The 24,816-nt window shown below is 52.8% G+C and overlaps 3 protein-coding genes across 3 annotated transcripts; all 3 read right to left on the bottom strand.

Moving 5' to 3' along the window:
- Positions 1 to 144: 144 nt before the first annotated feature.
- LOC112978049 (carboxypeptidase A1-like) lies at positions 145 to 3,127 on the bottom strand. The gene is made up of 11 exons (XM_026091108.1): positions 3,063 to 3,127; positions 2,707 to 2,788; positions 2,458 to 2,592; positions 2,253 to 2,351; positions 2,034 to 2,135; positions 1,801 to 1,902; positions 1,598 to 1,708; positions 1,417 to 1,507; positions 861 to 1,060; positions 470 to 554; positions 145 to 332 (listed from the first exon to the last, which is right to left on the bottom strand). Exons 1-11 carry the CDS (start codon positions 3,125 to 3,127, stop codon positions 145 to 147), a joined length of 1,260 nt encoding a protein of 419 aa, XP_025946893.1.
- Positions 3,128 to 3,426: 299 nt separating this feature from the next.
- Positions 3,427 to 7,113, bottom strand: LOC112978111 (carboxypeptidase A1-like). The gene is made up of 11 exons (XM_026091268.1): positions 7,049 to 7,113; positions 6,876 to 6,957; positions 6,387 to 6,521; positions 6,123 to 6,221; positions 5,939 to 6,040; positions 5,132 to 5,233; positions 4,665 to 4,775; positions 4,273 to 4,363; positions 3,909 to 4,108; positions 3,712 to 3,796; positions 3,427 to 3,614 (listed from the first exon to the last, which is right to left on the bottom strand). Exons 1-11 carry the CDS (start codon positions 7,111 to 7,113, stop codon positions 3,427 to 3,429), a joined length of 1,260 nt encoding a protein of 419 aa, XP_025947053.1.
- A 2,973-nt stretch (positions 7,114 to 10,086) lies between these two features.
- LOC112978090 (carboxypeptidase A2-like) lies at positions 10,087 to 19,139 on the bottom strand. The gene is made up of 11 exons (XM_026091216.1): positions 19,060 to 19,139; positions 16,654 to 16,735; positions 15,653 to 15,787; positions 14,767 to 14,865; positions 14,017 to 14,118; positions 13,676 to 13,777; positions 12,798 to 12,908; positions 12,345 to 12,435; positions 11,769 to 11,968; positions 10,680 to 10,764; positions 10,087 to 10,274 (listed from the first exon to the last, which is right to left on the bottom strand). Exons 1-11 carry the CDS (start codon positions 19,122 to 19,124, stop codon positions 10,087 to 10,089), a joined length of 1,260 nt encoding a protein of 419 aa, XP_025947001.1. The 5' UTR covers positions 19,125 to 19,139.
- Positions 19,140 to 24,816: the final 5,677 nt, after the last annotated feature.

Below are 24,816 nucleotides of genomic sequence, written 5' to 3'. Positions count from 1 at the left end.
GCCTTGGTGAGCTCGGTTCAAGCGGTATGGGATGAAGGACGGCGCTTTCCCACGGAACTGGGAAAAGGGGCAACGACAAGAGACGCTTCTCCTCCAGCTTTATGTTTATTTATCACGTTGTTCCCCTCCCCCCCCGGCCCCCGTTTAGTAGGGGTGCTCCAGCGCGTGCAGCATGATGACCCTCAGCGCCAACCAGGTCTCCTGGGCGGTGGGGATGATCTGGCTGGCGGGCAGCAGGAAGCCGTAGCGGCCCGTGTCCCGCAGCTCAAAGGTGAAGGAGTACTTAATGCCCTGGTTGTAGGTCCAGTCGATGGTTCCTCCGCTCGCCTCATCTAACCGGGGAAAGGCAGCGACCAGAGGCAGCGGGTTAGCCTGTCCTCGCTGAGTACCGCCGACGGGGATGCGTCCCACCGCGCCGGGACCTTTTCCGGGTGCGAGGGGTTTCGGCGGACAAGCACCGGGTACTTACAGATGGTTGTGATGATGCTGCCGTACTCGTACGCGGTCCCGTACGCGGAAGCCAGCGCTGCGACGGCCTTTTGGGCCACCTGGTGCTGCGGGGAAGAGGCAGAAGGGAGACGGATGAGCCGGAGAAAGGGGAGGATGCGGCCCCCCCAGGAGACGTTCGGCTCGCGGACATCCCGCTCCGTAGGGCGGGATGGTGGCTGCTCCGGCACATCCGGGTGCTAGTCGGCCGGGCACGGTGGGACGGCTAAAAGGGAAGAGCTTAACCCGGGAAGACGAGGCCACGGGCAGCAGTCGCACAAGCAACCGGAGCAGGAGGAGGCTTGGAGCCACCTCGCAGGAGAATGAGACCCGGCGGCCTCCTGGCCCCCTCTGCACCCCCGCGTCCGCCCTACCAGCTCCTTCTGGTCGGCCGCGGGGGTGGTGGTGTAGCCGTAGGGGTAGAGCAGGAGCTGCGAGTAGCTGTGGATGGAGATGAAGGCCTTGATGTTCCCGTGGTTCTTCACGAAGTCCACGATGGCCTTCACCTCAGGCTCCGAGTTGGCGTAGGGCCCGCGGTAGGTGTCCGAGCAGGGGTTCCCGCTGGAGCCGGACCCTGCGGAGGGAAGGTGACACATGGAAACGCAGCGGGTGATGGAGAGAGCTGCTTTGGTGGCCCGGCTGGGTGGCTCGGTGAGTCCTAGCAGCGAAGGTACGAGCCCAAAAGCATCTCCCACCCCTTGGCTGCGTGGTGGCCAGCAAGGACCACTCTGGGGGCTCCTGCTCAGCATTGATGCGACAGTTGTCACTGCTGGTCCCCACCGTGCTGGTGCATGGGGACACCAAGGTCTTGGTGGAGCCCAAACCCACGTCCCAGTTTCCAGGGATGGAGCAGCCCCGGAGCAAAGCCCATCCCTTCCCCGGGGACGAACGGCACCGCAAAGGCGCAGGGCCGGCGGGCAGCGCTCTGACCTCCGAATCCCGCATCCCAGTTGCGGTTGGCATCGACGCCGACGCAGAGGGAGCCCGAGTGCGTGGAGCGGGTCTTGCGCCACAGGCGGTTCTGGAAGGACAGAGCCGGTCAGCAGCACGGGGAGGGGGGGGAAGCGGCGCCCGATGGGGGTCCCGGCGCCACCGCCACCACCGCCGGCACCTTGGTGTGGGTGAAGACGAAGCCGTCGGGGTTGGTGACGATCTCCAGGAAGATGTCCATCTCGGCGAGGATGGAGGCCAAGCCCTCATCTTTCTCGTGGTCCGAGGCGATCTGGAAGCGCCGGGGCGTGAGGGTTCCCGCGCCGCCGCCGGAGCGCAGCCCGCTCCCAGCACCCATCCCATCCCGTCCCGTCCCGTCCCTACCGCCTTGGCGAACCAGACGCCGCTGGCCTGCGTCACCCATTCGCGGGAGTGGATGCCGGTGTCGATCCAGACGGCGGGGCGCTTGGTGCCCCCCTTGCTGAACTGCGGAAGCAGAGCGCCCGGAACGCAAAACTCAAGCCCTTTCCGGCTCTAATTTGGGGGGCAGTTGGGGTTCGGAGCCGCAAAGGTCTCGGTTTGCGGGTGGGGGGGGACGCGGGGGCCGGTGGCCTCACCTTGAGCACGTAGATGGGGCGACCTTCGGTCGTCCGGCCGATCTCCACCTTGCTGACCAGGTCGGGGTTTTCGGCCACCAGCAGGTCCATGAAGGCGTAGATCTGCGGGGAGGAAGCCGCCGGCGCGGCGGTCAACCCCGAACCTTAGAGTTTCCTTAAAAAATTATAATAAATAATTAATAATAATGAAAGAGAAGCCGTGGCCGCGCTGGCCAGTACCTCGTCCAGGTTGTGGTAGGCGGCGTAGTCGAAGGCGTCGGTGGAAGCGGGCAGGAGCCGCCGGCGTCCCGTCTGCGTCCGCTCCTGGTCCACCAGCGCCTGGGTGACACGGGGAAGGGCTGGATGAGAGTGGTCGTGGGTGGGGTGGGATACGGGATATGGGATACGGGACACGGGACGGCGGCCCGGCCAGCCGCCCGCTGACCTGCACGTCCTCGATCATGACGGAGTAGGGCACCCCGCGAGCCTCCAGGTGGGCTTTGACGGGCTGCAGGCTGGCGAAGGGCACCCGCACGTCCACCGGCGCCCCGGGGCCCCGCGGCGCCAGCCAGAAATCCAGCTGCAAGGGGGGGGGGGGGGGAGAGACGGGTTGGTTGGGGGGGGGGCAAGCTGGCCGAACCCCCCCCCCCCAAAAAAAACCCACCCAACCGAGCCGCCACCGCGGCAGTGTTACCTGCAGGTGCTCGAGCTCCTGCAGCTCCCGCAGGCTCCGCAGCTCCGCCGCGCTGCCGGGCAGGACGCGCAGCACCTGGTGCCTGCGGGCGGCGGGATGAGAAGCGCCCCCACCCCCCCCCCCCCCCCGCTCCCAAACATCCTCCCCTTCCTGCCTCAGTTTCCCTTAGAGCCGGCGTCCCCGCGGGCAGGATGGGACGGGAGCCGCGGCTCGGTGCCCCTCACCGTGGCGTCGGGGCGCGCCGCGTGAAACGCCTCCCCCCGCATCCCCGCGGTGTGTGGGGGGGGGGCAAAGAAGTTGATCCGGCTTCTCCCACCCGGGACGCGGTTCCCGCACCCCCCCCATCCCGAATTTACCCGACGAAGGTCTCGGCGCCGGCGGCCGCAGCCACCAGGGCCGCGAGCAGCACCAGGCCCCTCATCATCTCCGGCCGGTCGGTCGGCGGAGCACGGCGGGGGCGGATTTTTAAGGGTGCCGCCGCCAGCTGTCCCGGTTCCCACAGGTCCGGCACCGGCGCCGGGAAGGCCGCAGCTGGCGCCGGCCGAGCTGCCGAGGCCGAGAGAGGCGTCACGTGGAAGGGAAGGAGCCACAGGGCGAATACCGGTTTTATTCCCCGAAACGCGGGACCGCGCCGAGGTGCCGAAAAATCTGCCGGATGAGACAACAGGGGCGGCGGGCTTCTTCCCGCGGGGCCCCTCACCGGGGCGTCCCGGCTCCCGTTTAGTAGGGGTGCTCCAGGGCGTGCAGCATGATGTCCAGCAGCGCCAACCAGGTCTCCCGGGCGGTGGGGACGATCTGGCCGGCGGGCAGCAGGAAGCCGTAGCGGCCCGTGTCCCTCAGCTCGAAGGTGTAGGAGAACTTGACGCCGTTGTCGTACGCCCAGTCCACGGTGGTGCCGGCCGCCTGGTCTGCGGAGGGTGACGGGACGCCGGAGGAGGTGACCCAAAACCGTGGGGGGGGGGGTTTCACGCCCTGCAGCGGCGTGGCAGCGGAGGTGACACTTACAGATGGTGTCGATGATGCTCCCGTAGGTGTACTCGGTGCCGTAGACGGCGGCCAAGTCTCGCACGGCCTCGGCGGCCAGGTCGTTCTGCAAGGAGGACATCCCCCACCACCACCCCAAAAAAAGGGCATGGGTGAGGGGTTGTCCCCCCCCCCCCGAGGACCTAGGAGACCACCCTTGGGTGATGCGGCCACCTCACCAGCTCCCGGCGGTCGGGCGCCGGCGCCGCCTTGTAGCCGTAGGGGAACATGAGCATCTGCGAGTAGCTGTGGATGGAGACGGCGGCTTTGACGTTCCCGTGGCGGAGGATGAAGTCGGCGATGGCGCTCACCTCGCTCTCGGAGTGGGCGTAGGGGCCGTGGTAGGTTTCGGAGCAGGGGTTGCTGCTGGAGCCGGGTCCTGGGGACGTGAGCGAGGAGACACCCGCTCGCGAGGTGCCGCGGGCGCCCGAGGGAGAAGCGACACCCGGGTTTCGCTCGCAGGCATGCGGGATGTTCACCGCCTCCGCGGCCTCCCGGACGTGGGGATGGTGCCACCACCCGCCGTCCACGGCCCCGCCGTACCTCCGAAGCCCGCGTCCCAGTTTCGGTTGGGGTCCACGCCGACGCAGGAGGAGCCGGCGTTGACGGACCTCGTCTTTCGCCACAGGCGGTTCTAGGAGCGAGGGACACCGGGGAAGACACCGTCACGGGACTGGTGGGGATGAGCCACCAGGGCTCCCGTCGGGGTGTCTCCCACCAGGAGATGAAAACGGTCTCTGCCGACCCGCTCCGGCAGCTCTCGGCTGACGTCCCGGGTGGGATGGGGCAACCCCGGGCTCTTCTCCACCCAGAACCGGGGTGGCCACCGCGCGTGGTGGGCGTCCAAGGCAGCTCCTTGGATGGGAGGTCCTGGGGGATGCTGGACCTGGGGGGGGGGTCAGGACGAGGCTTTTCCTCCCCGTCGCGGCACTTACGGTGCTGTGGGTGTAAGCGAAGCCGTCAGGGTTGGTGACGATCTCGAAGAAGATGTCCATGCTGTCCAGGATGGCGGTCACGGCGGGGTCCTTGCCATACTCCTCGGCTATCTGCACGGCAAGGGGAGAAGAAGGAACCACCTCGAACCCCGCGCCAGCCGCTCCGGGGGACGGGCAGCGACCAAGGAGCCGCACGTCCACGGTGGTGGAAGAGCTCAACGGCCAACACCATATGAGGTGCCACCAGCTTCACCATCAACACAGGAGACCCGGGAAGCACTTGGAAATTGCTGGGAGAAGCCTGGGGAGGTCGGAGGTCCCGTCCCCAGAGGTTTCCATAGGAGCAGGCACGGTGGCCACCTCCCGGGCACAGTCTAGCTGAGCCCGGACCTCAGTGCGCAGGGGCAGCGGGTTCGGTTTGCAAGGCCGTGGCGGTGATGGAGGGGGGGAAACGCGCTGGCGCCTACCTTGTTGGCGGTCCACACGCCGGTGGCTTGGGTGATCCACTCGCGCGAGTGAATGCCGGTGTCGAGCCAGATGGCGGGCCGGCCCGCTCCGCCCGTGCTGAACTGCGAAGGGAGCGCGCCGGCGTCAGCGGCACACGCTTGTGCACGCGTGGGCAGGCTTGTGCACRTCTGCAGGCTTGTGGACACATCTGCAGACTTGTGCACGTGTGTGCAGACTTGTGCACATGTCTGCAGGCTTGTGCATGTGTATGCATGCTTGTGGGTGCATGTGCAGGCTTGTGCATGCCTGTGCAGGCTCATGCGCACACCTGCAGGCTTGTGCACGCGTGTGCAGGCTTGTGCACGTCTGCAGGCTTGTGCTCACATGCACAGGCTTGTGCACGTGTGTGCAGGCTTGTGCACATAGCTGGCAGCTTGCACATGCGTGTGCAGGCTTGTGAGTGCATGTGTGCAAGCTTGTGCACATGCAGGCTTGTGCATTTGTGTGCAGGCTTGCGTGTGTGGGCTTATGCACATGTGTGTGGGCTTGTGCACGCCTGTGCAGGCTTGTACATGCGTGTGCAGGCTTGTGCATGTGTGTTCAGGCTTGTGCACGCGTGTGCGGGCTTGTGCACACATGTTCAGGTTTTTGCACCTGTGTGCAGGCTTGTGGATGCATGTGCAGGCTTGTGCACATGTGTGCAGGCTTGTGCATTTGTGTGCAGGCTTGTGCACGCGTGTGCAGGCTTGTGCACGCCTGCACTTTCCCATGGCTCCGCTCTGAGGCCAGGCCGGCGCCGGCGCTTGCGGGTGCCCGGCAGCACCCACCTTCAGCACGTAGAGCGGCCGCTTCTCGTAGCTCTGCCCGATCTGCAGCCTGGTGACCAGGCCGGGGTGGGCCGCCGCCAGCGCCTCCATCCAGCCGTAGATCTGCCGGGGACAGCGGCGGCGTCACCCCACCGYGGGCGACGTGGGGTGGGGTGGGGTGGGGGCACCCTGCCGGGCCACCCACCTCCTCGATGGTGTGGTAGGAGGCAAAGTCGAAAGCGCCCGTGCTCCTCTCCAGCCTCCGGGACAGCGCCATGGTCCTCTTCTCCTCGTCGAGCAATTCCTGGTTGGGAGAGCGCCCGGTTGGTGCTTTTTTTCCACCCACCGGGTGGGTTTTTTTGCAAAAGTCTGGTGGAGATGGCTTCTGCTTTCCACCTTCTCCGGTTTGTCCCCAGCTCCTCCCGCTGGGATGGAGGCGAGGAGCTGTGTCCCGCCGGGCGCCCCTCACCTGCACGTCCTCGATCATGACGCTGTAGGCGACGCCGTTGGCCTCCAGGAAGCTTTTGACGGCTTGGAGGCTCCGGAAAGGGACCCTCAGGTCCACGGGGAGGTTGGGCTTGGTGGGACCACRCCAGAAGTCAACCTGGCTTGGGGAAAGGGGGAGGTTGACTCCACCGGCGCCTCGGGCTCTTCTGCCGGGAGCGCCGGGGAGCCACGTGGGGACATCTGGGCGGCTTCTCGAGGGATGCTAGGAAAACAGCGGCTTGGTCACCAGCATCTTGGGCAAGGAACGTGGCTCCACCTGACCTTGGATGGGCATCCGAGGTGGGATGGGGTCTCCACTGCAGGCTGCGTTTCTCGGGAGAGAGCCCAGCCGTGCGCGGGGACGGGATGAGCCCTCCCGGCAGTGGATCCGGCGCCGCCGCCGAGCTGTGCAGCACAGTGGACGTGCCTTAGACCGGGGCGCAGCCCCGAYGCCGGGGCGATGGGCTCTCACCTGCAGCTCCGCCTGCTCCCCCAGGTCCCGGAGCAGGGCGAGCTGCTCCTCGTCACCCGCCACGGCGCGTAGGACCTGGTCCCTGCGGGAAGGCGAGAGCGGAAGATGAAGGGAGACATCGCGTAGCGGAGCGCTCAATCCGCCCGGGAAAGGGCTTCCGCGGCCGGACTCACCCCACGAAGAGCTCCTCGCCGCAGGTGGCCGCCGCGACGGCGACGACGAGCAAGAAGCCCCGCATGGTGGTGGCCGTGGCCGTGGCCGTGGCCGTGCCTCAGCCCCCGAGGACCTATATAACCCCCCAGGCATCCCGCTGGGGCACCTCGAGGACCTTCTCACCAAGGCCACATCTGCTGGGCACACAGCAAACAGATAAGCGAGGAACAGTTCCCCGGAGCCAAAAACGTGTGTTTTATTTGGAGAAGCAAATAAAGGAGCCGCCAAACCAGGGAGGCTCTGGAAATATCCTCCTCGAGGCCCCGGACCTGCTGCGGGCGGCCGGGGAGGGCGTTTTCCCCGTGTCCTGCCTCGTCCCAGCGGGAGTTGGAGGTCCCGGGTCTGCATAGCGGAGGGAAGGATTTAGGGACGTGCGGGTGACCTTTGTGGCTTCACAGTACACCAGCTGTCGGGCGATTCCTGCCGGGAATCCCCACGCGCATCCGTGGTGGCATCTCTGAGCTCGTCCCCGGCCAGCACCGTTGGGAGCCACTGGGCTGCTCCACACAGCCGGGGACAAGCTTTGGGGGCCTGGATGATGGGGAAAGAGGTCCTCATTTAGGCAGGATATTAGGATCATAGGATCACGGGATAATTCAGGTTGGAAGGGACCTCAGGAGGTCTCTGGTCCAACCTCCCGCCCAAAGCAGGGTCAGCTCTGGGGTCAGATCAGGTTACTCAGGGCCTTGTTGGGTCTTGAAACCCTTCAAGGATGGAGACTGCACAAGCTCTCCGGGCAATTTGGACCACTGCTGCTCTGTCCTCATGGTGGGAAGGGTTTTTCTTACATCCAGTCCGAACATCTCTTGTTTCAGTTCATACTGTTGTTTCTCACCCCCCATCATGCACCGCGATGAAGAGCCTGGCTCCATCTTCTCCGTAACCTTCTTGTAGGTACGGGAGAGCTGCTCGTAGGTCTCCTCTCCAGGCTGAACCAGTCCAGCTCCCTCAGCTGTCCCTCACAGGACGTGTGCTCCAGCTGCTGAACATCTCGGTGGCCTCCACTGACCTCATTCTGGTTTATCAGTGTCTCTCTGGTAGTGGGGGGTCCCAAAACTGGATGCCGTTGTCATCAAGCCATGCACTTAGAAGAAGAGGGACAAGATGGCCTAGAAGCTCAGATGGTCTCTGCCAGGATGGAGCTTCAAAGCCAGGGCAGGACCAGAGCTGAATTCTACCACCCCGTCCAGCCCAGTGCAAAGGCACCTGCAGCTGGTCGCCCACCACCGCTCCTGCCGCTCGCAGGGTCGCCCACGCAGAGGCAGCGGCTCAGGTGGATCTGGGGACCAAGCTGGTGCCTCCCACCAGCAACCTTTAGCCAGCAGCACTTGAGCTCCGTCACGAGCCACGGAAGGATGGGACAGTTTGGAAACACGGCCCCATCCCGGAGAGTCACCGAGCGCCAACGGGAGGGACCAGCAGATGCACGGGTTGAGCAGCAGCACGGCAGAGTCCCTCCATGCCCAGGCTTCCCCAGCCCCGTGCCGAACCCACGTGGAGCTGCCTGGCGCCTCACCTGCACCTTCACCTGCTTTTCCCTGCCAACAGCCTTGCGTCCTTTGGGCCTGAACCCAGGTTTCGCCCTCTCGCGCAGGGCGTGTTTGTTTTCCAGCCGCGCTCCCGACGGCGTGAGTAACTCACCAGCTGCTGGGGCAAGCAGAGGACATCAATATAAGCCTGTTAGACTTGATAGCTATTGCACCAGGGGCAGGGATTGATGATGCCCGACGCCTTGGTGGCTCGGAAACACGGCCAGAAGCTGTCGGCTCGTGAGGCTCAAGAAATTGGGAGGCTGGAAGACACAACAAGGGAGCCCACCCATATGGAGGGAGACACGGGATGCTCAAGCCCAGCCACGCTGGGTCAGGGCAGGGGTCCTTCCATCGTGGTCCTCTCTCTAACCATGCCCGGTGGCCAAACCTAGGGAGGGAGGAAAGGGCCGGGACAAACRCACGGTGAGGCCACCCCAGGACACCTTCAGTGGCCGGTGGCTTGGCAGCATCCTCAGGCAGATGCTGTGCCCGAATCTTTGTCTTCGATAAGCCCCAAAGCATCCTTCGTCCRCGAACTTTTCCTTGCCTCTGCTTCTAACCACCGCGGAGAACCGTTAGCGGCTTTTTTTAGCCAACCCCACTCTCTCGCCCCCGCAACGTATCGCCCACTGCTCCTGCAAGAGATGAAAAGGTGGCGCCAGATCTGCAGAATCGGTTTTGAAGATAGCTCAGGCACTTCATCCAAAGGAGGAAGTGCAAACGCGACTCGTGGCGCGGCGGTTTCACAGTCTGCCTATACTAGTAAATTAAATCATCACGGGAACGTGGAGAATCTGAGTTGGAATAGGGCTGAAATCACACCTGGGAGTGTATACGAGAGTTTAACAGTATAGATAATTGCATTATGGTGCCCGGGAATAATTCCGGGTATTTATTTACTAATATAGACGTAGCTGCAGAAGCCACCTGAGGGGCCACACGGCAGGACAGGCTACTGCAGTCACAGGCTGGGGGTTGGATGCCTCTTCTCCAAGCAGACCTTTACCCCTTGCTCTGAGCCATACTGCTCTTAGATTTTAATTCTTTCCTCAGCCTCTGCGCTGACGGAAGTTCCCTGGATGACCTCTTTATCGAGGTGGGAAAAGGCTTGGTTTCTTTTTCTAACTGGAGGTCATTTGTAAAATCTCAGTAGTAGTCAGTCACAGGAGCAGTCACATCTTCCACCCTCCAGCTCCTACTGTGTCGTGTTGAGGTGGACTCCAACAGGGCCTGTTACAGAGTTTTGACTGGGTCCTAAAATCTCTAACGCCTCGTAAGGAGTCTACCATGCAAACCCAAATGCAGAGAACCAAAGAGATATGCATGAAATGCTCTTTATATACAGACACGCATTGCTGTAGGAGGAATGCACACAAACTTTTTATTCAGCCATATGCCATGTGGTTACAATTGTCTCAAGCATGTCAAGGGAAGAGAATTTAGACAGTCGATTCCCGTCCCGACTTTTAGTATGTATTATCTCGCACATGCTCCATGATCGTCTTCAGACCCAGCCAGGTCTCCTCTGCAGTTGGGATGATTTGGCTGGCTGGCAGGAGGAAACCGTAACTACCTGTGTCTCTCAGCTCAAAGGCAAAAGAGTATTTGATGCCATAATCGTAGCTCCAGTCAATGCTGCCTCCACTGGCTTGGTCTGAAAGAGAAAGGGAGAAAAAGCCACAAGGGATGAATGGAGGGTTGATCTGGGTTATGCTTCCACGCAGCACTCGCGGCTACCATAGCCACTTTGTGCTGAATATGCCGGGAATTTCTCAGGATCAGGCCATACCCAAGTAAGCGAAAGCATTCTTGGTTTGGGGCATATGGCACAGAGACGATGCTATCCAGAAGAGAACTTTACGGTGGTAATATTTGTGAGGGACAAGTATTAGGCCTTCATGTGAACGCTCAGCTGGCAACATCTGACTGGTGGTGTCACTCTGCTGAAGCAACACTACCTTCGTGAAGGACCTTGTGGGTCAGAGAACTTGGGGGGAGACCAAAGCGTGGCATGTTTCCCTGGGATAACCCATAAAGCTCAGAATGGCGAAATACTCACAGATAGTAGAGCAAATGCTTCCCACTTTATAGGCGGTGCCATACAGGGAACGGACGGAACTGGCAGCAGCTCTCCCCAAGGTATCCTGGAGAGCAGAGGATGAAGGAAGAGTCAGAAAGTAGCCACGCTTAATGACACTAAATCTTCAGATTTCACCATCCTGAACCCTATTTAGGGAAGTCTCCAAACTGGTTTACAACCTACTTTCACTCCCCCCAAAATGAGCCGTGCCAAATGAATTAATGTCTTCATTACTGGATACTAGTGACAGCAATCACAGCTTCCACAGTATTTTGAGGAGGTGATATTACAGGCAAATTAACATAAAAGCTTCCATATCAAATCACCTGGTGTTTCATCTCACCCACTGTCTTGTCAATAAAAGGTTCAGAAGATGCAAGAAAACCCCAAGGCATTCAGAGCTTTTCCAATACTTAGCAGTCAGCTTTGTGCTCACTTCAACTATGTAATGGGTGGTTGTAGAAAAAAACAGAGCCAGGCTCTTCTCGGAGGTGTACAGCAAAAGGACAAGGGGCAACAAACAAAACGCCCCACAGGAAATTCCACAGAGATATTAGGAAAAAGAAAATCCCCACGAGCACGGAAAACTTCAGAATGGGCCCAAAGAAACTGTGGAATCTGTCTTTGGCAACATTCAAAACTCAGATGGGCAAGGCTCTAAGCAGCCTCTTCTAACTTTGAAGCTGGTCCTGACTTCAAAGCTGGCCTGCTTTGAGCAGAGAGTTGGATTAGAGGCCTCCAGACCTAAATTGTCCTATGATGGTATGGTTCATATCCCCTCAAAGACATGAATACTGTCATTTAAGCTAAAGAAGGAAATGCRGACCAGCCTCGGAGTGAGTGAACAGGGCTGACAACGGGTGGGAATGGCATGTGTTTGCATATGACCCAGACTTCTCTTTTAAAGGTATTGCATTGCAGCAGCTCCCGTTCACTCCCATGGATGGTTACCGTTACGATAGGATGGCTGAATTCAGCCCATTTATCCTGTTATCTCACTATAATACTCAAGTATGGAAAGCCAGCTGGAAGGACAGAGGAAGATATAGTTGAGTCAATGTGTCTCACCAGCTCTGCATAGTCTGCTGGTTTAGTGCATTTATAGCCGTAGGGATACATCAGGAGCTGAGAGTAGCTGTGGAGGGTGAGGAAGGCCACCGTATTTCCRTGATTCTTAATAAAATCTACAATAGATTTCACTTCCACCTCCGAGTTGGCACTGGGCCCATGGTAAGAGTCAGAGCAGGGATTATTACTGGCTCCAGGACCTGTTTTGGTACAAAAGCAGAGCAAAGTAAGAACTGGTGTTCAGGGAAGGACAAAGCAGACCAACACAAAGYTGTGCGATTCCTAACAACAGGTCTTCAGCAAAGCCTTGAATGCTGATAGATGACAGCAGTGACAGAGTATGGATGCTGAAGAGACTTACTGCTAGAAGGTACAGGTTACTTGTCTCATCTTCAGCTCTTTAGCAACTAGTCAGTAAGAAATTATCTTTACAAAAGGCAACTACTATTATATTTGACCATTTGCTTTCGGAATCCTTATGTTAAGGAGATTGCTGTTCCCGTGTAACAGGATCCAGGAGTGTGAAAGGGAACCTTCTTCTTAGTGACAGCCYGAATCCAAAAACCTTGTTCCTACCTCCAAAACCTGCATCCCAGTTCCTGTTTGGATCAACTCCGACACACAGACTGCCTTGAATCTTGGAGCGTGTCTTCCGCCACATGCGATTCTAAAACAAAGCAACACTGTGGCTTTGCAAAGGAACAAAGTGCAGGGCTTGCGTGACGCCTGCTACCCAGAAACGGTTACCATTCGACAGGAAGCGATCCTAGGCGCAAGCCTAAGATCACTTCTGATGGACTAACTGCCAAGATGCACCAATGGAAACAACCAAAGGGCTGGTGAATTTACAGTGAAGAAAAAAGATGGATTAGACAAGCAATCGGTGTCTTGGGCTGCCCGACTCTCTTGCATTTCCTCGTCACAACATTAACAAACGGACTTTTGGAACCTACTTCCCTCAGATTTATTGTCGGCTTGGAAGAGCATGACAGCTTTCTGAATCGGCTYGGAGGCAGTGTGCTTACTCACTTTGGTCTGAGTGAATTCATATCCATCAGGGTTTGTGACTGCCAGCAGGAAAATGTCCATTTTTTTCAGCAGAGAGGTGATGGATGGATCACTGCCATAGTCAGAAGCAATCTAAGCGGAGATAAAGTACGGCACACCGTGATGATCAGCATAYTTCCTTCCCTCATGCTTACACTCTAACAGCTGGGTACAGAGGCAAGTCTGGCTTTCTGGATAGGCAAACAAGAAACATTAATCATCTGCTGGCAGTAACTGTTCCTTGTYAAACCTGGGGCTTGGAGAGAGCAATGAATCTGTTCTACTATTTTATTCAGAAGACAGGGATTTAATGGAAGAGGGCAACAAAATTCTCTCCKGCAAGTCCCCGAGAACGCACCAAAGCTAGCACTAGGATCGAGATGAATTAGCCCAGTTTGGGAATCTATAATTATGCTGCACATCTCTGGTGGCTTACTCATTTTCAGTGGAATTTAAATGCTCATTTGAATAGAGCTGGAATTTTTTAGCACTTTTGTGAAAGGTAACCACACAGTGCTCCTCTGTGTCTGCAGACCGAAGCAGCAAACTAATAATAATTTTCTCAAAATAATCTTAATTTTTTCAAAGTCCTCAGTCACTCGTAAAGCTATCAGTCCTGGAGTCCTCAGCAATTCCACCTGGACTATTACATTTTGCCTACCTAAACTTCTCCCTGCTGTTGTAATATTTCAAYTCTGTGTCTAAATAGTTGCCATGTTCTGTCTGGAGTCAGCTGCATTTTAGGACAGGTGAAGCAGAGGCAGCAGATCTGGTTAAGTACATATAGGTGCGGTAGATATACTTTTAAACAGTCAATGGCATTCCCAAGGCAAAAGAAAATCAATCACTGCTGAAGTGACCTTATTAGCTATCCATACTGCGCTGGCTTGGGTAACCCACTCTCGGGAATGGATACCAGCGTCAATCCAGATTGCAGGACGGTTGGTTCCTCCAGTGCTGAACTGTCAAATAAAGCAGAAACTTGTAAAACTCTTACTGACACCTCTTAGTCAACCACCCCATAGAGACTGGGATGCTTTGGACTGAATTGTACCATATCTATAATATAATACAATCTATAATAATTTTATAGTAGTATATGTGTATATATATATTCATACATAAATATATATATATGTATATAGTCACACATATACACGTACACACACTCTTTAATCTGTTATATACACAGGAACCATACCTTGAGCACATACAAAGGCCGCTTTTCATAGGATTCCCCAATCTTTAGCTTGCTGACAATGCTGCTGTGCTCCTGTGCAATATTATCCAGTTCTTCATAAATCTAAAATTAAAAGTCAGCATGACACTTATATTCCATCTATGTATTGTGCTGCCCAGAACAATCGTAGGATCTGATGAATTCTGTAGGATCTGGTGAAACCCACTTTATCCCCTTCTGCCTGCATTAGTATGGCCTCTCCAAAGCCCCAGCTCACCCTACTTTAGGGTGGTCAGTGCTATTCCCCAGCTTCTCGGATGCATGAGGAAGTACTGCCGTATCTTCAAGATCCACTCAATCCAAGAATAAGCTCAAAATCCACTTCAAGAACTTTCTGGTAGTAAAAAATACCTTATCCTCTGCTCTGCTTGATGGCTGCAGCTTTCCTGTATTTCCCTATTTCAAGATTTATTTATTTCTCGCTCTCTTCTGAAGTATCTCTGAGGGGTCAGAAGGAAATATTTTGATAGAGCTCTGTCCAAAAGTTTAAGAAAAAGTGTGATCAACACTGGCCTCTTGCAACACTGCGAGGGAGAGTGTTGGCCCACTGTGCTGACCACAGAAAAAAAAATCCATTTAAAAACAAAACTGTGTACCAGAAGAAGCCAGAAAGGAATTTTAGATCCTAGTATAGGATTTGATCGAAGAGAGCGTGAAAAAAAGCCAGAAAAAAGAATCATCTTCCCCAAAAGTTGGATTCAAGCTACTCACCGCAGCTAAAGAATGGTAAGCTCCATAGTTGAAAGTGTTGCTGCCGCGCTCCCGTTGCTGACTGCGGGCCATATCTTGCTTTTCTTCATCTAGTACGACCTAAAACAAGCCATTCAAATGTGGAGGAAAGCCTGCTTGCTTGGCAGACTTCTCACCCAATGTTCACCTCAAATAACGAGATGGTGCCGCTGTGTACTGGCTCTGGACACAGTCCCAAGCTTCACACAGCTACGGAGCAAACTGATGTTTCTGATGGACTTAGCTGTAGCGAAGAAGGCAAGATCACTGGTATTTAAATGGTCAGTATTAAATTTTAAACGCTTGTTAAGATGAACAAGATTAGTATTGGAAAGCTTGAGAAAAGGGCAGTGTTTCCGCTGAGTTAATCTTTAGATGCCATTCTGGAATTACTGCTCATGAAACAGTACTAGATTAGTGCCCAAGAGTGTGGTTTTTGCCCTCACACTGTGCTRTACAGTTCTTTGGGGTTGTGATGTCCAGAGCTGTCCATAGCACAGCTTACTGAATTATGGGTAACTTACTGCAGTGATTCCCAAACTTCCGATGGCAAAAGATCACACAAAATTTCACTTATCAGAATAGCCCTACGGAACGAAAGAGTTTAATAATGTCACTGTTCAGAATGGCTTCAGAGAGCATCTGCAGAGTGATCTCCACAGCTTCCCAGGGCATCGGTGGTCCACAGACCATCTCTGGGGAGACAGTAACTTGATCCACAGTCTGCAAAAGCAAGGGAAGGGAAAGCGGTCCTCACGGAAAGCAGAACGGGGAACAGTGCATGAATTAATGAACGAGGCCAGATCATGCACCGCTATTTCTTTCCACTGGATATAGAAGCTAATCATATGCCCATAGCATTGTCTACCTGTAGGTCTTCAATCAGGATAGAGTACTCAATGTTGTTGGACTCCAGGAAGACTTTGACGGCTTGGAGGCTGTTAAAGGGGATTCGGACATCCACAGGGAGAGCAGGGGTAGAGGGGTTTAACCAGAAATCCAGCTGAAAACAAGAAGGAAAATGGATTTGTTTTGGGAAGGCGCGCTCTGCAGACAGCTTCCCTAAAGCTCTAGAAACACTGATTTCTCCCAAATTGTACAACTCCGGCAGCGTCGTGCCACGTCATGCTTATGGCATGTTCCATTCTTCAGCTCAGCCTCACCACAACCTTGTACCAGTTAACGTGATCAACTTGGGAAAGAAAAAAAGACCCAGGGGGAGGTTAGAGTCAGCATTTTCACTGACTTCAGAGCTTCAGTTGTATAAGCAAGAGGAGATTTTAGCCTTCTATTATGATTATTTTACTGTTCTCCTTTTTACCAGTCATAGTTTCAAGAAAAGCTCCATATTACATTATTAGGTAATCTGAAACACTGCTTTTATTTCTCCTTTTGTATGACTTTTAAAATTTTGGTTTATATATTATTCAAATCAATATTTTTAAAGATAATTATAATAAAAATTCTCTGCAATGGCAATAAGAACCCTAATACCTAGAATTTTATCGTGTGCTTTACTGTTTCGATATGGTATAGACTCTAACTAACAAATTCCTCCCACCACTCTTGGAGACAAGTACAGAAATATTAGCACCCCCATTTTAAAAACAGGGGTTTTGACACTAAGGTTTAGAGCAGATCGGTTCAAATATGATTGCAAACCCAGCCGAGAGAGAATTTGAATGCAGGCACTCCTGACTGCCAGGCTGGTGCTAGAACTTGTCGATCAAACACCAACTACTGTGGCAGCTGTTTATTTATGGCAGCTGCCACATTATGGTGAGAACCTTCCCAACACAATGCAAAGTCCTACCCCTGATGAAGCCACGGTCTGAAGTGTCAACAAATGCCTCCGTGGTAATAACATACCTGAAGATGTTCCAGCACTTCCAAAAGCTGTAATTGTTTAATCTGTTCCTCATTGCTTGCCTTGATTCGGAGAACCTGGTGTCTGCAGTAAATCAACAAGCCTTGAGAAACAGTCTTGCGAAAGGACCTTGTTGAACTTGCTTCTTATTGAGATTATGGATTTGGAGAATAGTCACTTGTATTGATACAATGAGTACAGACTTCTCTAATGCARTTGACTTAGTGCCACCCAAGAGTTTGACTAGCAACCTGCAGATCCAACCTGCTACACTGCCTTAGGTTAGTACCTAGTTAAATGGCAGTTCCTAAGGTTTCACTGGAAACGAGACATCATCAAGTGGCCAAGTTTTTAATTGGTTACAAGGATCGGTCTTGCACCTATTTATTAGTTTTGTCAACAACTTGCCAAAAAAAAAAAAATTCTGGTTGAGTTTGCAAATGATCAAATGTTTGCAAATGATAAAATGTTTGGGGAGCATTATGTAAAAAAAGTAGAGCAGACACTAAATATGGGATTCATCTCACCTTGCTTTAGTTGTTTAGGCAAAGACTGTTGACTAACTTCCCTCTGTTACCAGAAGCTGATACCATCAGAGGGTGGCTTGTACCATTCCAGACAGTCGGGTGGAATGAATCACCTCCTGAAAGGACCTCCCTCCACTGGTTACAGAGGTAACCTCAGTGATTAACTTAGACTAGACATTGTACTTTTTAGATCTCTAAAGACAGGTTTATCACATCTAAACACAGGGTGACCCAGGCTGCTTGGTAAAATGGGTACAAGGAAACAGCACTGTGCRGAGAGGTTGATGAATCTGGGCTTGTTCAGGCTGATGAAGAGAAGGATAAGAACCAAGTCAAACAAACAGTGAAGTACTTTACCAYGGCAATAACTTTTTATTGGATTCTCCATCATTGTAAGCTTCCATTTCCTGACTGGATTCTTTTTTTAAGAGATAGGGCTCACTAGCCACCACTCCTGGATGTGATGCAGGAATGAATTCAAGAGAAACCRGTCTATATTATGCAGGAGACCAGATTAAATGATCACAATAGTTTCTCCTAGTCTTAATAAACTCTAGAGTCGATTTAGTAAACTAAATTTATATCTCTTGTTCTTAATCCTTACATTTTAATATACAGATATTTATTCATTAGAATCTACTGTTCACTCACTATATTCCAGGAAGCATCTGTTAGTTTTTTGGGKTTTTTTTATCATCTATTAAGGTTCTTACATGCTCAGTAAGGCTGTGGGGAAGCAAACCTAAAGGAGATATTTTGTGATGCAATATGCAGATAAAACTTTAGAACATAATGGTTGGAAATAATGATTCAAATTGCTTAGCAAGGCTCTGAAGAGGATTAAACATGTAAAGGGAAATAAGAATCTCCAAAAATAATGAGAAGCTAATAATCTTTCACTTGAATAATGATCCAAGCTGGAGGTTTGTGAAATTTCAGGACTGAAAGGAATAACATTTATTGAGGCAGAAGCTGTGTACAGAGTCTGACTTTTACTGAAAGTTTAGTTCTAGGATCATGGATCTCCCTGGAATAGTTCTGCATATAATTTTGAGTGAATTTCTCAGGCAAATGCATTAAAACCAGAAGTGGAAATAAAACTTTATGGAGTGATAGCACAGAATCACTCAGGTACATAAAATCACACTTCTGCAGAAGGAAAACAGCATAAACAGAAGTCTTAGTGGGAATTCTGAGTTTCTTTTCTGGCCATTTATTAAAATCATGTGGAACATGAAAGCTTCAAATGAGCTTCACTTCTTATCTTTTGGGATTACTCATAACTCAAAACATTCACAGGTCTGTGAGAAAGAATTTAAACCCTGAATCTCAAACACCAACTCCTGAGCTTGTTCAGATATGAAGCCAGGTTGTGATCTTCTGGCTCCAATATTTGCTGGACCAGATCTGTTAGGCTGAATATTCAAGCTTTGCAGTGAGGTTCAGATCCACGTCTAGGTTTTTGAGGCTGATCCCTAGTTCTACCAGAAGCTGAAAAAAGCTTTCGGTGAACATGAATTTAAGATGAATTTAACTCTGCAGCTAGACCCATCTCCTTGGAAAACCCAGATCAAGAGGAGGATTCATTCAAATCTTGAAGTATCAAAGCCACCAACTTCATAGTGGCTTAATTATATCGTATGATTTAGTGCAGTATTAGGACTACGATACTCTTTGGTAGAACTGCATAGCCAGATTCCCCTTACCTCCAAGTGATTTGAGATACACAAGGAGCTAAGTTAACATATTTTGGAGACAAGTTAGTTATGAAAAGAAAAGAATACGCCTCAAACAGATTTTGTAAAGTGAAGATAATGAGAAAAGGAGTAACTGAAAAGTATGGCCTTGAAATGAAAGGTCTTCTGCAAAAGTGTAACTCACCCAACAAATGTTTCCAGGCACAAGGAAGCCCCAAAGAGGGCAGTGAAGACCAAAATCAGCTTCATGTTTGATGGAAACAGCAGATCAGTCTAGCAAAGGCGAATTTATATAGGACTTGTTAGGAAAGCCTTCTTCAGATAAAACATATCTGAATTCCATGTGACCGAATTCACACGGGTATCAGAGCTTTCAAAGTAATTAACAGATAGGGGGCCTCAAAATATTTTCCACTGACACATTCAGAACTGAAACAGGAGCTGCTTTCAAAGCTTTGCCCACAAAGCTCCTTGGTGTTGTAGTAAAGATTTTTCTAGGTAGAAGAAAATAAGAGTCAAACTGAAGGACGTTCTAACTCTCACTGGGGTGCGGGGGGAGCTCTGCCAGTAGACTCTTGGCTGTGGCTTTTCCCATGCTAATATTTCTCCTACTACAGTTTTCTAGTAACCCATTCCTTGTTATAAACAGGTAGCCAGCAGAAAAAACTCACACTGGCTGAAATATTCGATTAATTTGAGTGACTGTGTTGAAGAATGAGCTCGGGGTCTTGCCTGCTATGAAACAAGCTGTCTTTAATAGACTGTGCCTATGGAATGCTATAAATACACTCTTATGTATAAATTACACACTTCTAGGCAGAAATCAGATGGTTTAAATTTGTTTTTTATTGAAATATAGTTCCCCCCAATCCTCACTTGCTGGGGTTTCATACAGATCCAGCCAGCCTTTCCAGGGCTTCAGGGAAAAATTAGGCTGCAGTAAAATTCTCGTGAAAGCAAGTCATGGATTGATTTCTTGGTAGAAGTCCTCTTCTACTGAAGTGTCTGCCCCAGGGGGAGGTGAGACAGGTTTAGAGAAATGCTGGGACAGCCATTGCCTGGTCCTCTCAGCTTTACAATGAGGGCAAGGCTGGTCCCTGATCCAGTAGCTCCCTGTGTCTCTTTGCTCTTGTGCTGGTCCCTGTCTACATCTTGCCGCAGGGAGGATAGTCTCTGCCTCATTCTCCTTCCATACAGATGCCCAGATATTTTTGTCGATGTCGTCCGTGTCCAAGGAGTAACGGCGACAGGCGCTCTCCTGGCTGGGCTTTGGGAACTGTCTCTCTTGCTTTTTGTCCTGGGAGTACCCAGCTGCAATTGCCCCAGAAGGAAGGGTAGAGTCACAGGGCTGTTGGATACGCTTTGTGCCATTAAAAAATCTACTGCGGGAGAGCCAGGTGCTGAACCTGCTGTGATACCTGCAGACGGGGTTCCTAGGAGCTAACATCAGAGGGAGCAACCAGTACTACACTGTAATCAGCCTCTGGCTTCACTTCCTGGGAGCCACACCTTCAACGCTAAAACCTTTCAAAATCGAGGGGGGGGGAAGGCCAAGGAAAGGAAAACTGACAATCCTCAGAGGAAGCCATTAAGAAAGACCTCACCCATATTGCTCTAAAAACGTTCGTCAGGACCTCCCTGAGGAGCCTCCCCCAACACCCACTCCTACGCTGCCCCTTCCGCAGTTAGGGCAGTGGCTTCTCGTCGTGCAATCACGGACAGCTCCAAATAAGTCTCTCTCTAAAGGCCAGGCCCTTGTTTTTGAGAACAAAGGGAGCCTTCGGCAGGGATTCTGCTTGTTTCGGCACATAAAAATTAGTCATCCTGCAATGGTTGCACCTTGGGGGCACACCATGGAGAGCGTAAGCTCTGCAATATTCAGTCCTGGGGACATGCAGGAATACACCTCATCTCCCAGCCGCAACAGCTTCTGGTGGGAGATGCCATGAACAGGCTTCTCCACAGCGCAGACACAGCCAGGGCCCCCATCGGCTCTAATAAATGACTTGTGACACTGCAGCAAAGATTCCCCACAAGGGCAAGGCCGGGAAGCCAGACAAAAATGGGCCCTGTGACCCTTGCCAACTATATTCAGGTCTTCCAAATAATTATGGTCTCTGAGGTTTAACCTATTCCAGTCCTTGGGAAACCAGGAGTCTCCATTCCCCTCAAAATGAGTCAGATTGCAGGAGTTTCTCCTAGAAGACAAACCATCATGAGAACTCCCTGCTTCTAGCACTACAATAACTCCGACAGAAGACAAATTTGGCCTGTAGCTTATATCCTTCAAAGTTTTGTAAGGAGCTGATAGACTGTCCGCAACCTCCTGTTGATTCATTCTTTTAATCCAGAAAGGAGGGACCCAGTTTAGAGTAAAATTACAGCTTGCTTCATTACTCATGCTGCATCCCACGTGGATTCAGAGGCTGCCGAGTTATCCTGCCAAACATGTTGGTGCCCAGAGTACACCAACAGGCTCTGATTGCCCTGACCAGCCTCATTTGGGGCCTCCACCCACTGACACGGGAAACACATTTAAACTCAAAGCCCTGTGCTCTCTCCTAATCCCCACTGAAGGGCTTAGGGGATATGGTTGCAGGGGGTGTTACAGAAGTCCACAGGGCTGTGACCTCCCTCTGTAGGCTGGCCATAATGTCCTGCAGGGTTTGGAGGTCAGCCTTGAACCACGGGTTAAGTCCTGGGGGCAAGGTCCTGCACAGGAGGAGAGTCAGGCTCCACAGTGCTCAACTCAGGGCTCAAAACAGCCTGAGCAAGTTAGGGAGCAGCAAGAACAGGGGTGCAGCAAAGCCACAAGCCAGAAGTCAAAGGTGACAGCAAGGCAGGTAGGGTAGAGACCTCACCAACAAGCCGTGCGGTCCCACAGAACCCAAACAAGAGGAGCAGAGCAGGTCTGGTGACACTAACCAGGGACAGCCATGGTCCAGGTCACCAGGCAAGTCCACAGTCACAAGGCAGGCCCAAAGTCAAGCCAGGAGGTCACGCTGGCAAGGCCAGGAGCTACGAGACCAGCTGCGCCATACACCCACTGTAGCTCGCGCAAAGGTCAAGGCTGAGGGCCTCAGCTTAAAAACAGCTCTTGGGTCAATGGGCAGCGGGTGCGTGGGTGGGGGACCCACATGAGGCTGGTCAGGGCAGTTAGTGCTCTCAGGGCCCAGGCGCATTAATGCAGGCAGGGTGGGGGACACCATGCACAATCCCGAGAGGACATAGTCTTATGCAGTGAATCATGAATAGACCATAATGACGCAGTAACAATGAAAGGCTGTAAACCTTGTAAATCTTGTAAAACCAAACTTTGTTCAACTTGTCCCGTTCCTTAAAATTGCCGCTCTTACCACTGTAAGTAGAGATAGCTTGCCTATGCGGCGATGAAGGAAGAGACACCCTCTTGCTTGACCATTAGTCATTGCCATGCACGCAGAGCATGTCCAAGCCGGAGCCCACAGGCTGCGGCCCCACTTGTCCCCTGTCCTCTCGTATCGTGTGGCTCAAAATAAATTGTGGACAATTCGCCAGACCGCCAGGAAAGGGACTGTTCAAGGGGAGGGAGAGAGACGGGAAAGGGGAAAAGACCAACGCTGGGCTGAGCTTTCCTTGCGCCCCTGCTGCCCTGCTTGTCTCCTCTGGCGTCTCGGCAGTTCTGCATCTCCTCCTGCGCTCTCACATGGGCCCCCGGCATTTTCTGCACCTTCTTTTTTTGAACCCTATTTATAACCTTACAAAACTCGTATTTACCTTTCGAATCGCTAGCCCTTTTGTCAGAAGATAATCTTTTCTCTTGGCTTTTTCGTCGAATCTGTTTCAGAAAAAGACACGTCGTACAGACGTTGTTACTTAGAAGAATGTATAAATATTACTTTCTTGATAGCTAGTGCGATAACATATAGCGCTATTTCTTACAGCGTGAGCGAGCTGGTGACAGACGCAGTTGTGATGGCCTTGGGAAGCAAGGTTGACTAATCCCTACACAGCGATAGCATGGGGAGCAGGGCCAGATCCTGCACCCCTGCCCTGCCGCTGTGTCCCAGCGCGGACCAGAGGAAAACGCCGTTGCCTTGAGGGGGGCACTCAAGTCGCTGGCATTTCTGCTGAGACTTTTAACAGGGCAATGCTCCTCAGAAATCCCGCTCTTTTTACACGGGGCACCTTTTTGGATAGAAATGTCTCTTTTCTCGCAATCTTGGGATAAACCCGTAGCACTGAAATGGCAAGGGGCTCCACCTGTAACTCATCTCCTGAATTATCAAAGTTAATCCCGTGCGATTCCCCATAACACAATTCATTATGCATTGCTGGTGATCGAACTATTATTTTGGGTAAGTAACAGATTATTTACATGTCCCTAATCCACAAGGCACCTTAGGGATGCCTTGAGTAAGGAATGAGTAGGGATTTCCATATGTCGCTCGCTGTTTGTAGACATCACTAGCATCATTTTGGGATCGGGATCCTCATTTTGATCTCTGTGGAACATTCGCAGCTATACACCAATGTAGTAACACCAACCACAGTGGAGCTACTTATTGACAGACTCAAATTATCAGCAGCAAAATTAGGAAATCAAGATCTTCAGCTTTCCAGAGGGGTCCCGGGATTTCACATGTCTGAGTCACGTAGCAGTTTCTAATGCACCACACACTCTACTGGATCACGTTGCATTTTAGGATACCAAGCACGTTGATTATTTTTAACTAGTTAAGACAGGATGGGGAAGGGTACTGGGAGAGATATAACCAATCCCCTCTACCTCAAGATTAAGGACTCGTTGAAACCGATGGCGACACCAACCCATGAGGTTATAATATTTATAAATAATAACAACAACGGTATAACAGTAACTTCTGAGGCTGTGAAATCTTTAAAGCTGGAGAGTTTTGTATATGGCCTGCAGTAAGGTTCTGCTAAGGGCCAGCAGGTGTCAGCACAAAACACAAAATAAAATAATATCTTACTCGAGCACAAACGCAGCAGACAAGACAGATAGTCAAAATGCCGATAAAGGAGTAAAGCAGGATTTTCCCCATGATCCCCCAAACGTCTTCCTCATCCTCATCGTACTCCCTGTCACCTGCTTCTTGACCGGCATCGGAGGACGAGGGGTCGTTAGCCCAGAAAAACTGCCACAAATGGAGAAAAGGGAATCCCATGGAGGCCGGTGGCTTCGGAGGGGCCGCCAGCCCGGTCCCTCTCCGAGGCGGAGGGGCGAGGGGCGCGCAGGCTCGCGTCCGCCCCGCGCCTCGGCGACCCATAGTTGCAGCCACGGCTTTGGGAACCCACCGGCCCGGAAACACCAGAACCTGGGCCCAGAGCCACGGAAACGAGGGGCTCCGGGCTCCTCCCGGAGAAAAACTGCCCTCCTCCGCATCCGGAAGGCCAGGGAGCCCTCAGGTCCCTGCGGGACGCGGTGTTGAGGGGATCGCGGGCGGGATTCAGCCCATCTCAGTCGAGGTGCGTGGGATTTGGGGTTTAGGCTTCTAATATTATCTGCATTTTAGGCTTTTCTTGCTTTCACCCTCATGCTTAGGAAATGAGGCAAAGTCAAGAAGGCTTCAGAGCAGCCAAAATTGTCCCTTGGCCTGCGCTTACAGAACCATCTGCTTTAATTTTGTCTCCTCCCTTTCTCCGGCCAACAGYGTTTTTATTACTATGCGCTTCCTCCGCTCAGCTTTGTGTGAAGGACTAACACATCTGATCAGCCTCTGCACTGGGGCRGCCTGAAAGAATTTGCCTGAATACTGTATTTGCCAGAACTGCAAGCAGAGCAGGGAAAAAATAAGGAATAATCTGGGCATTGCGGATAATCCCACAAACACGCTGCAGGGGGTCGGGGAGAGTGTGGCGGCCACGCGCTGAGGCGACGCGGCGACGCGGCCGCCATGGCGGCGCCACCGCCTTCGCGCCCCGCGCGCCGCTTCCCGCC

The sequence above is a fragment of the Apteryx rowi genome, unplaced genomic scaffold (assembly GCF_003343035.1).
Source record: "Apteryx rowi isolate R43461 unplaced genomic scaffold, aptRow1 scaffold_9, whole genome shotgun sequence".
In the NCBI taxonomy this organism is placed as follows: domain Eukaryota; kingdom Metazoa; phylum Chordata; class Aves; order Apterygiformes; family Apterygidae; genus Apteryx; species Apteryx rowi.
This window is presented reverse-complemented; position numbering and strand designations above follow the sequence as displayed.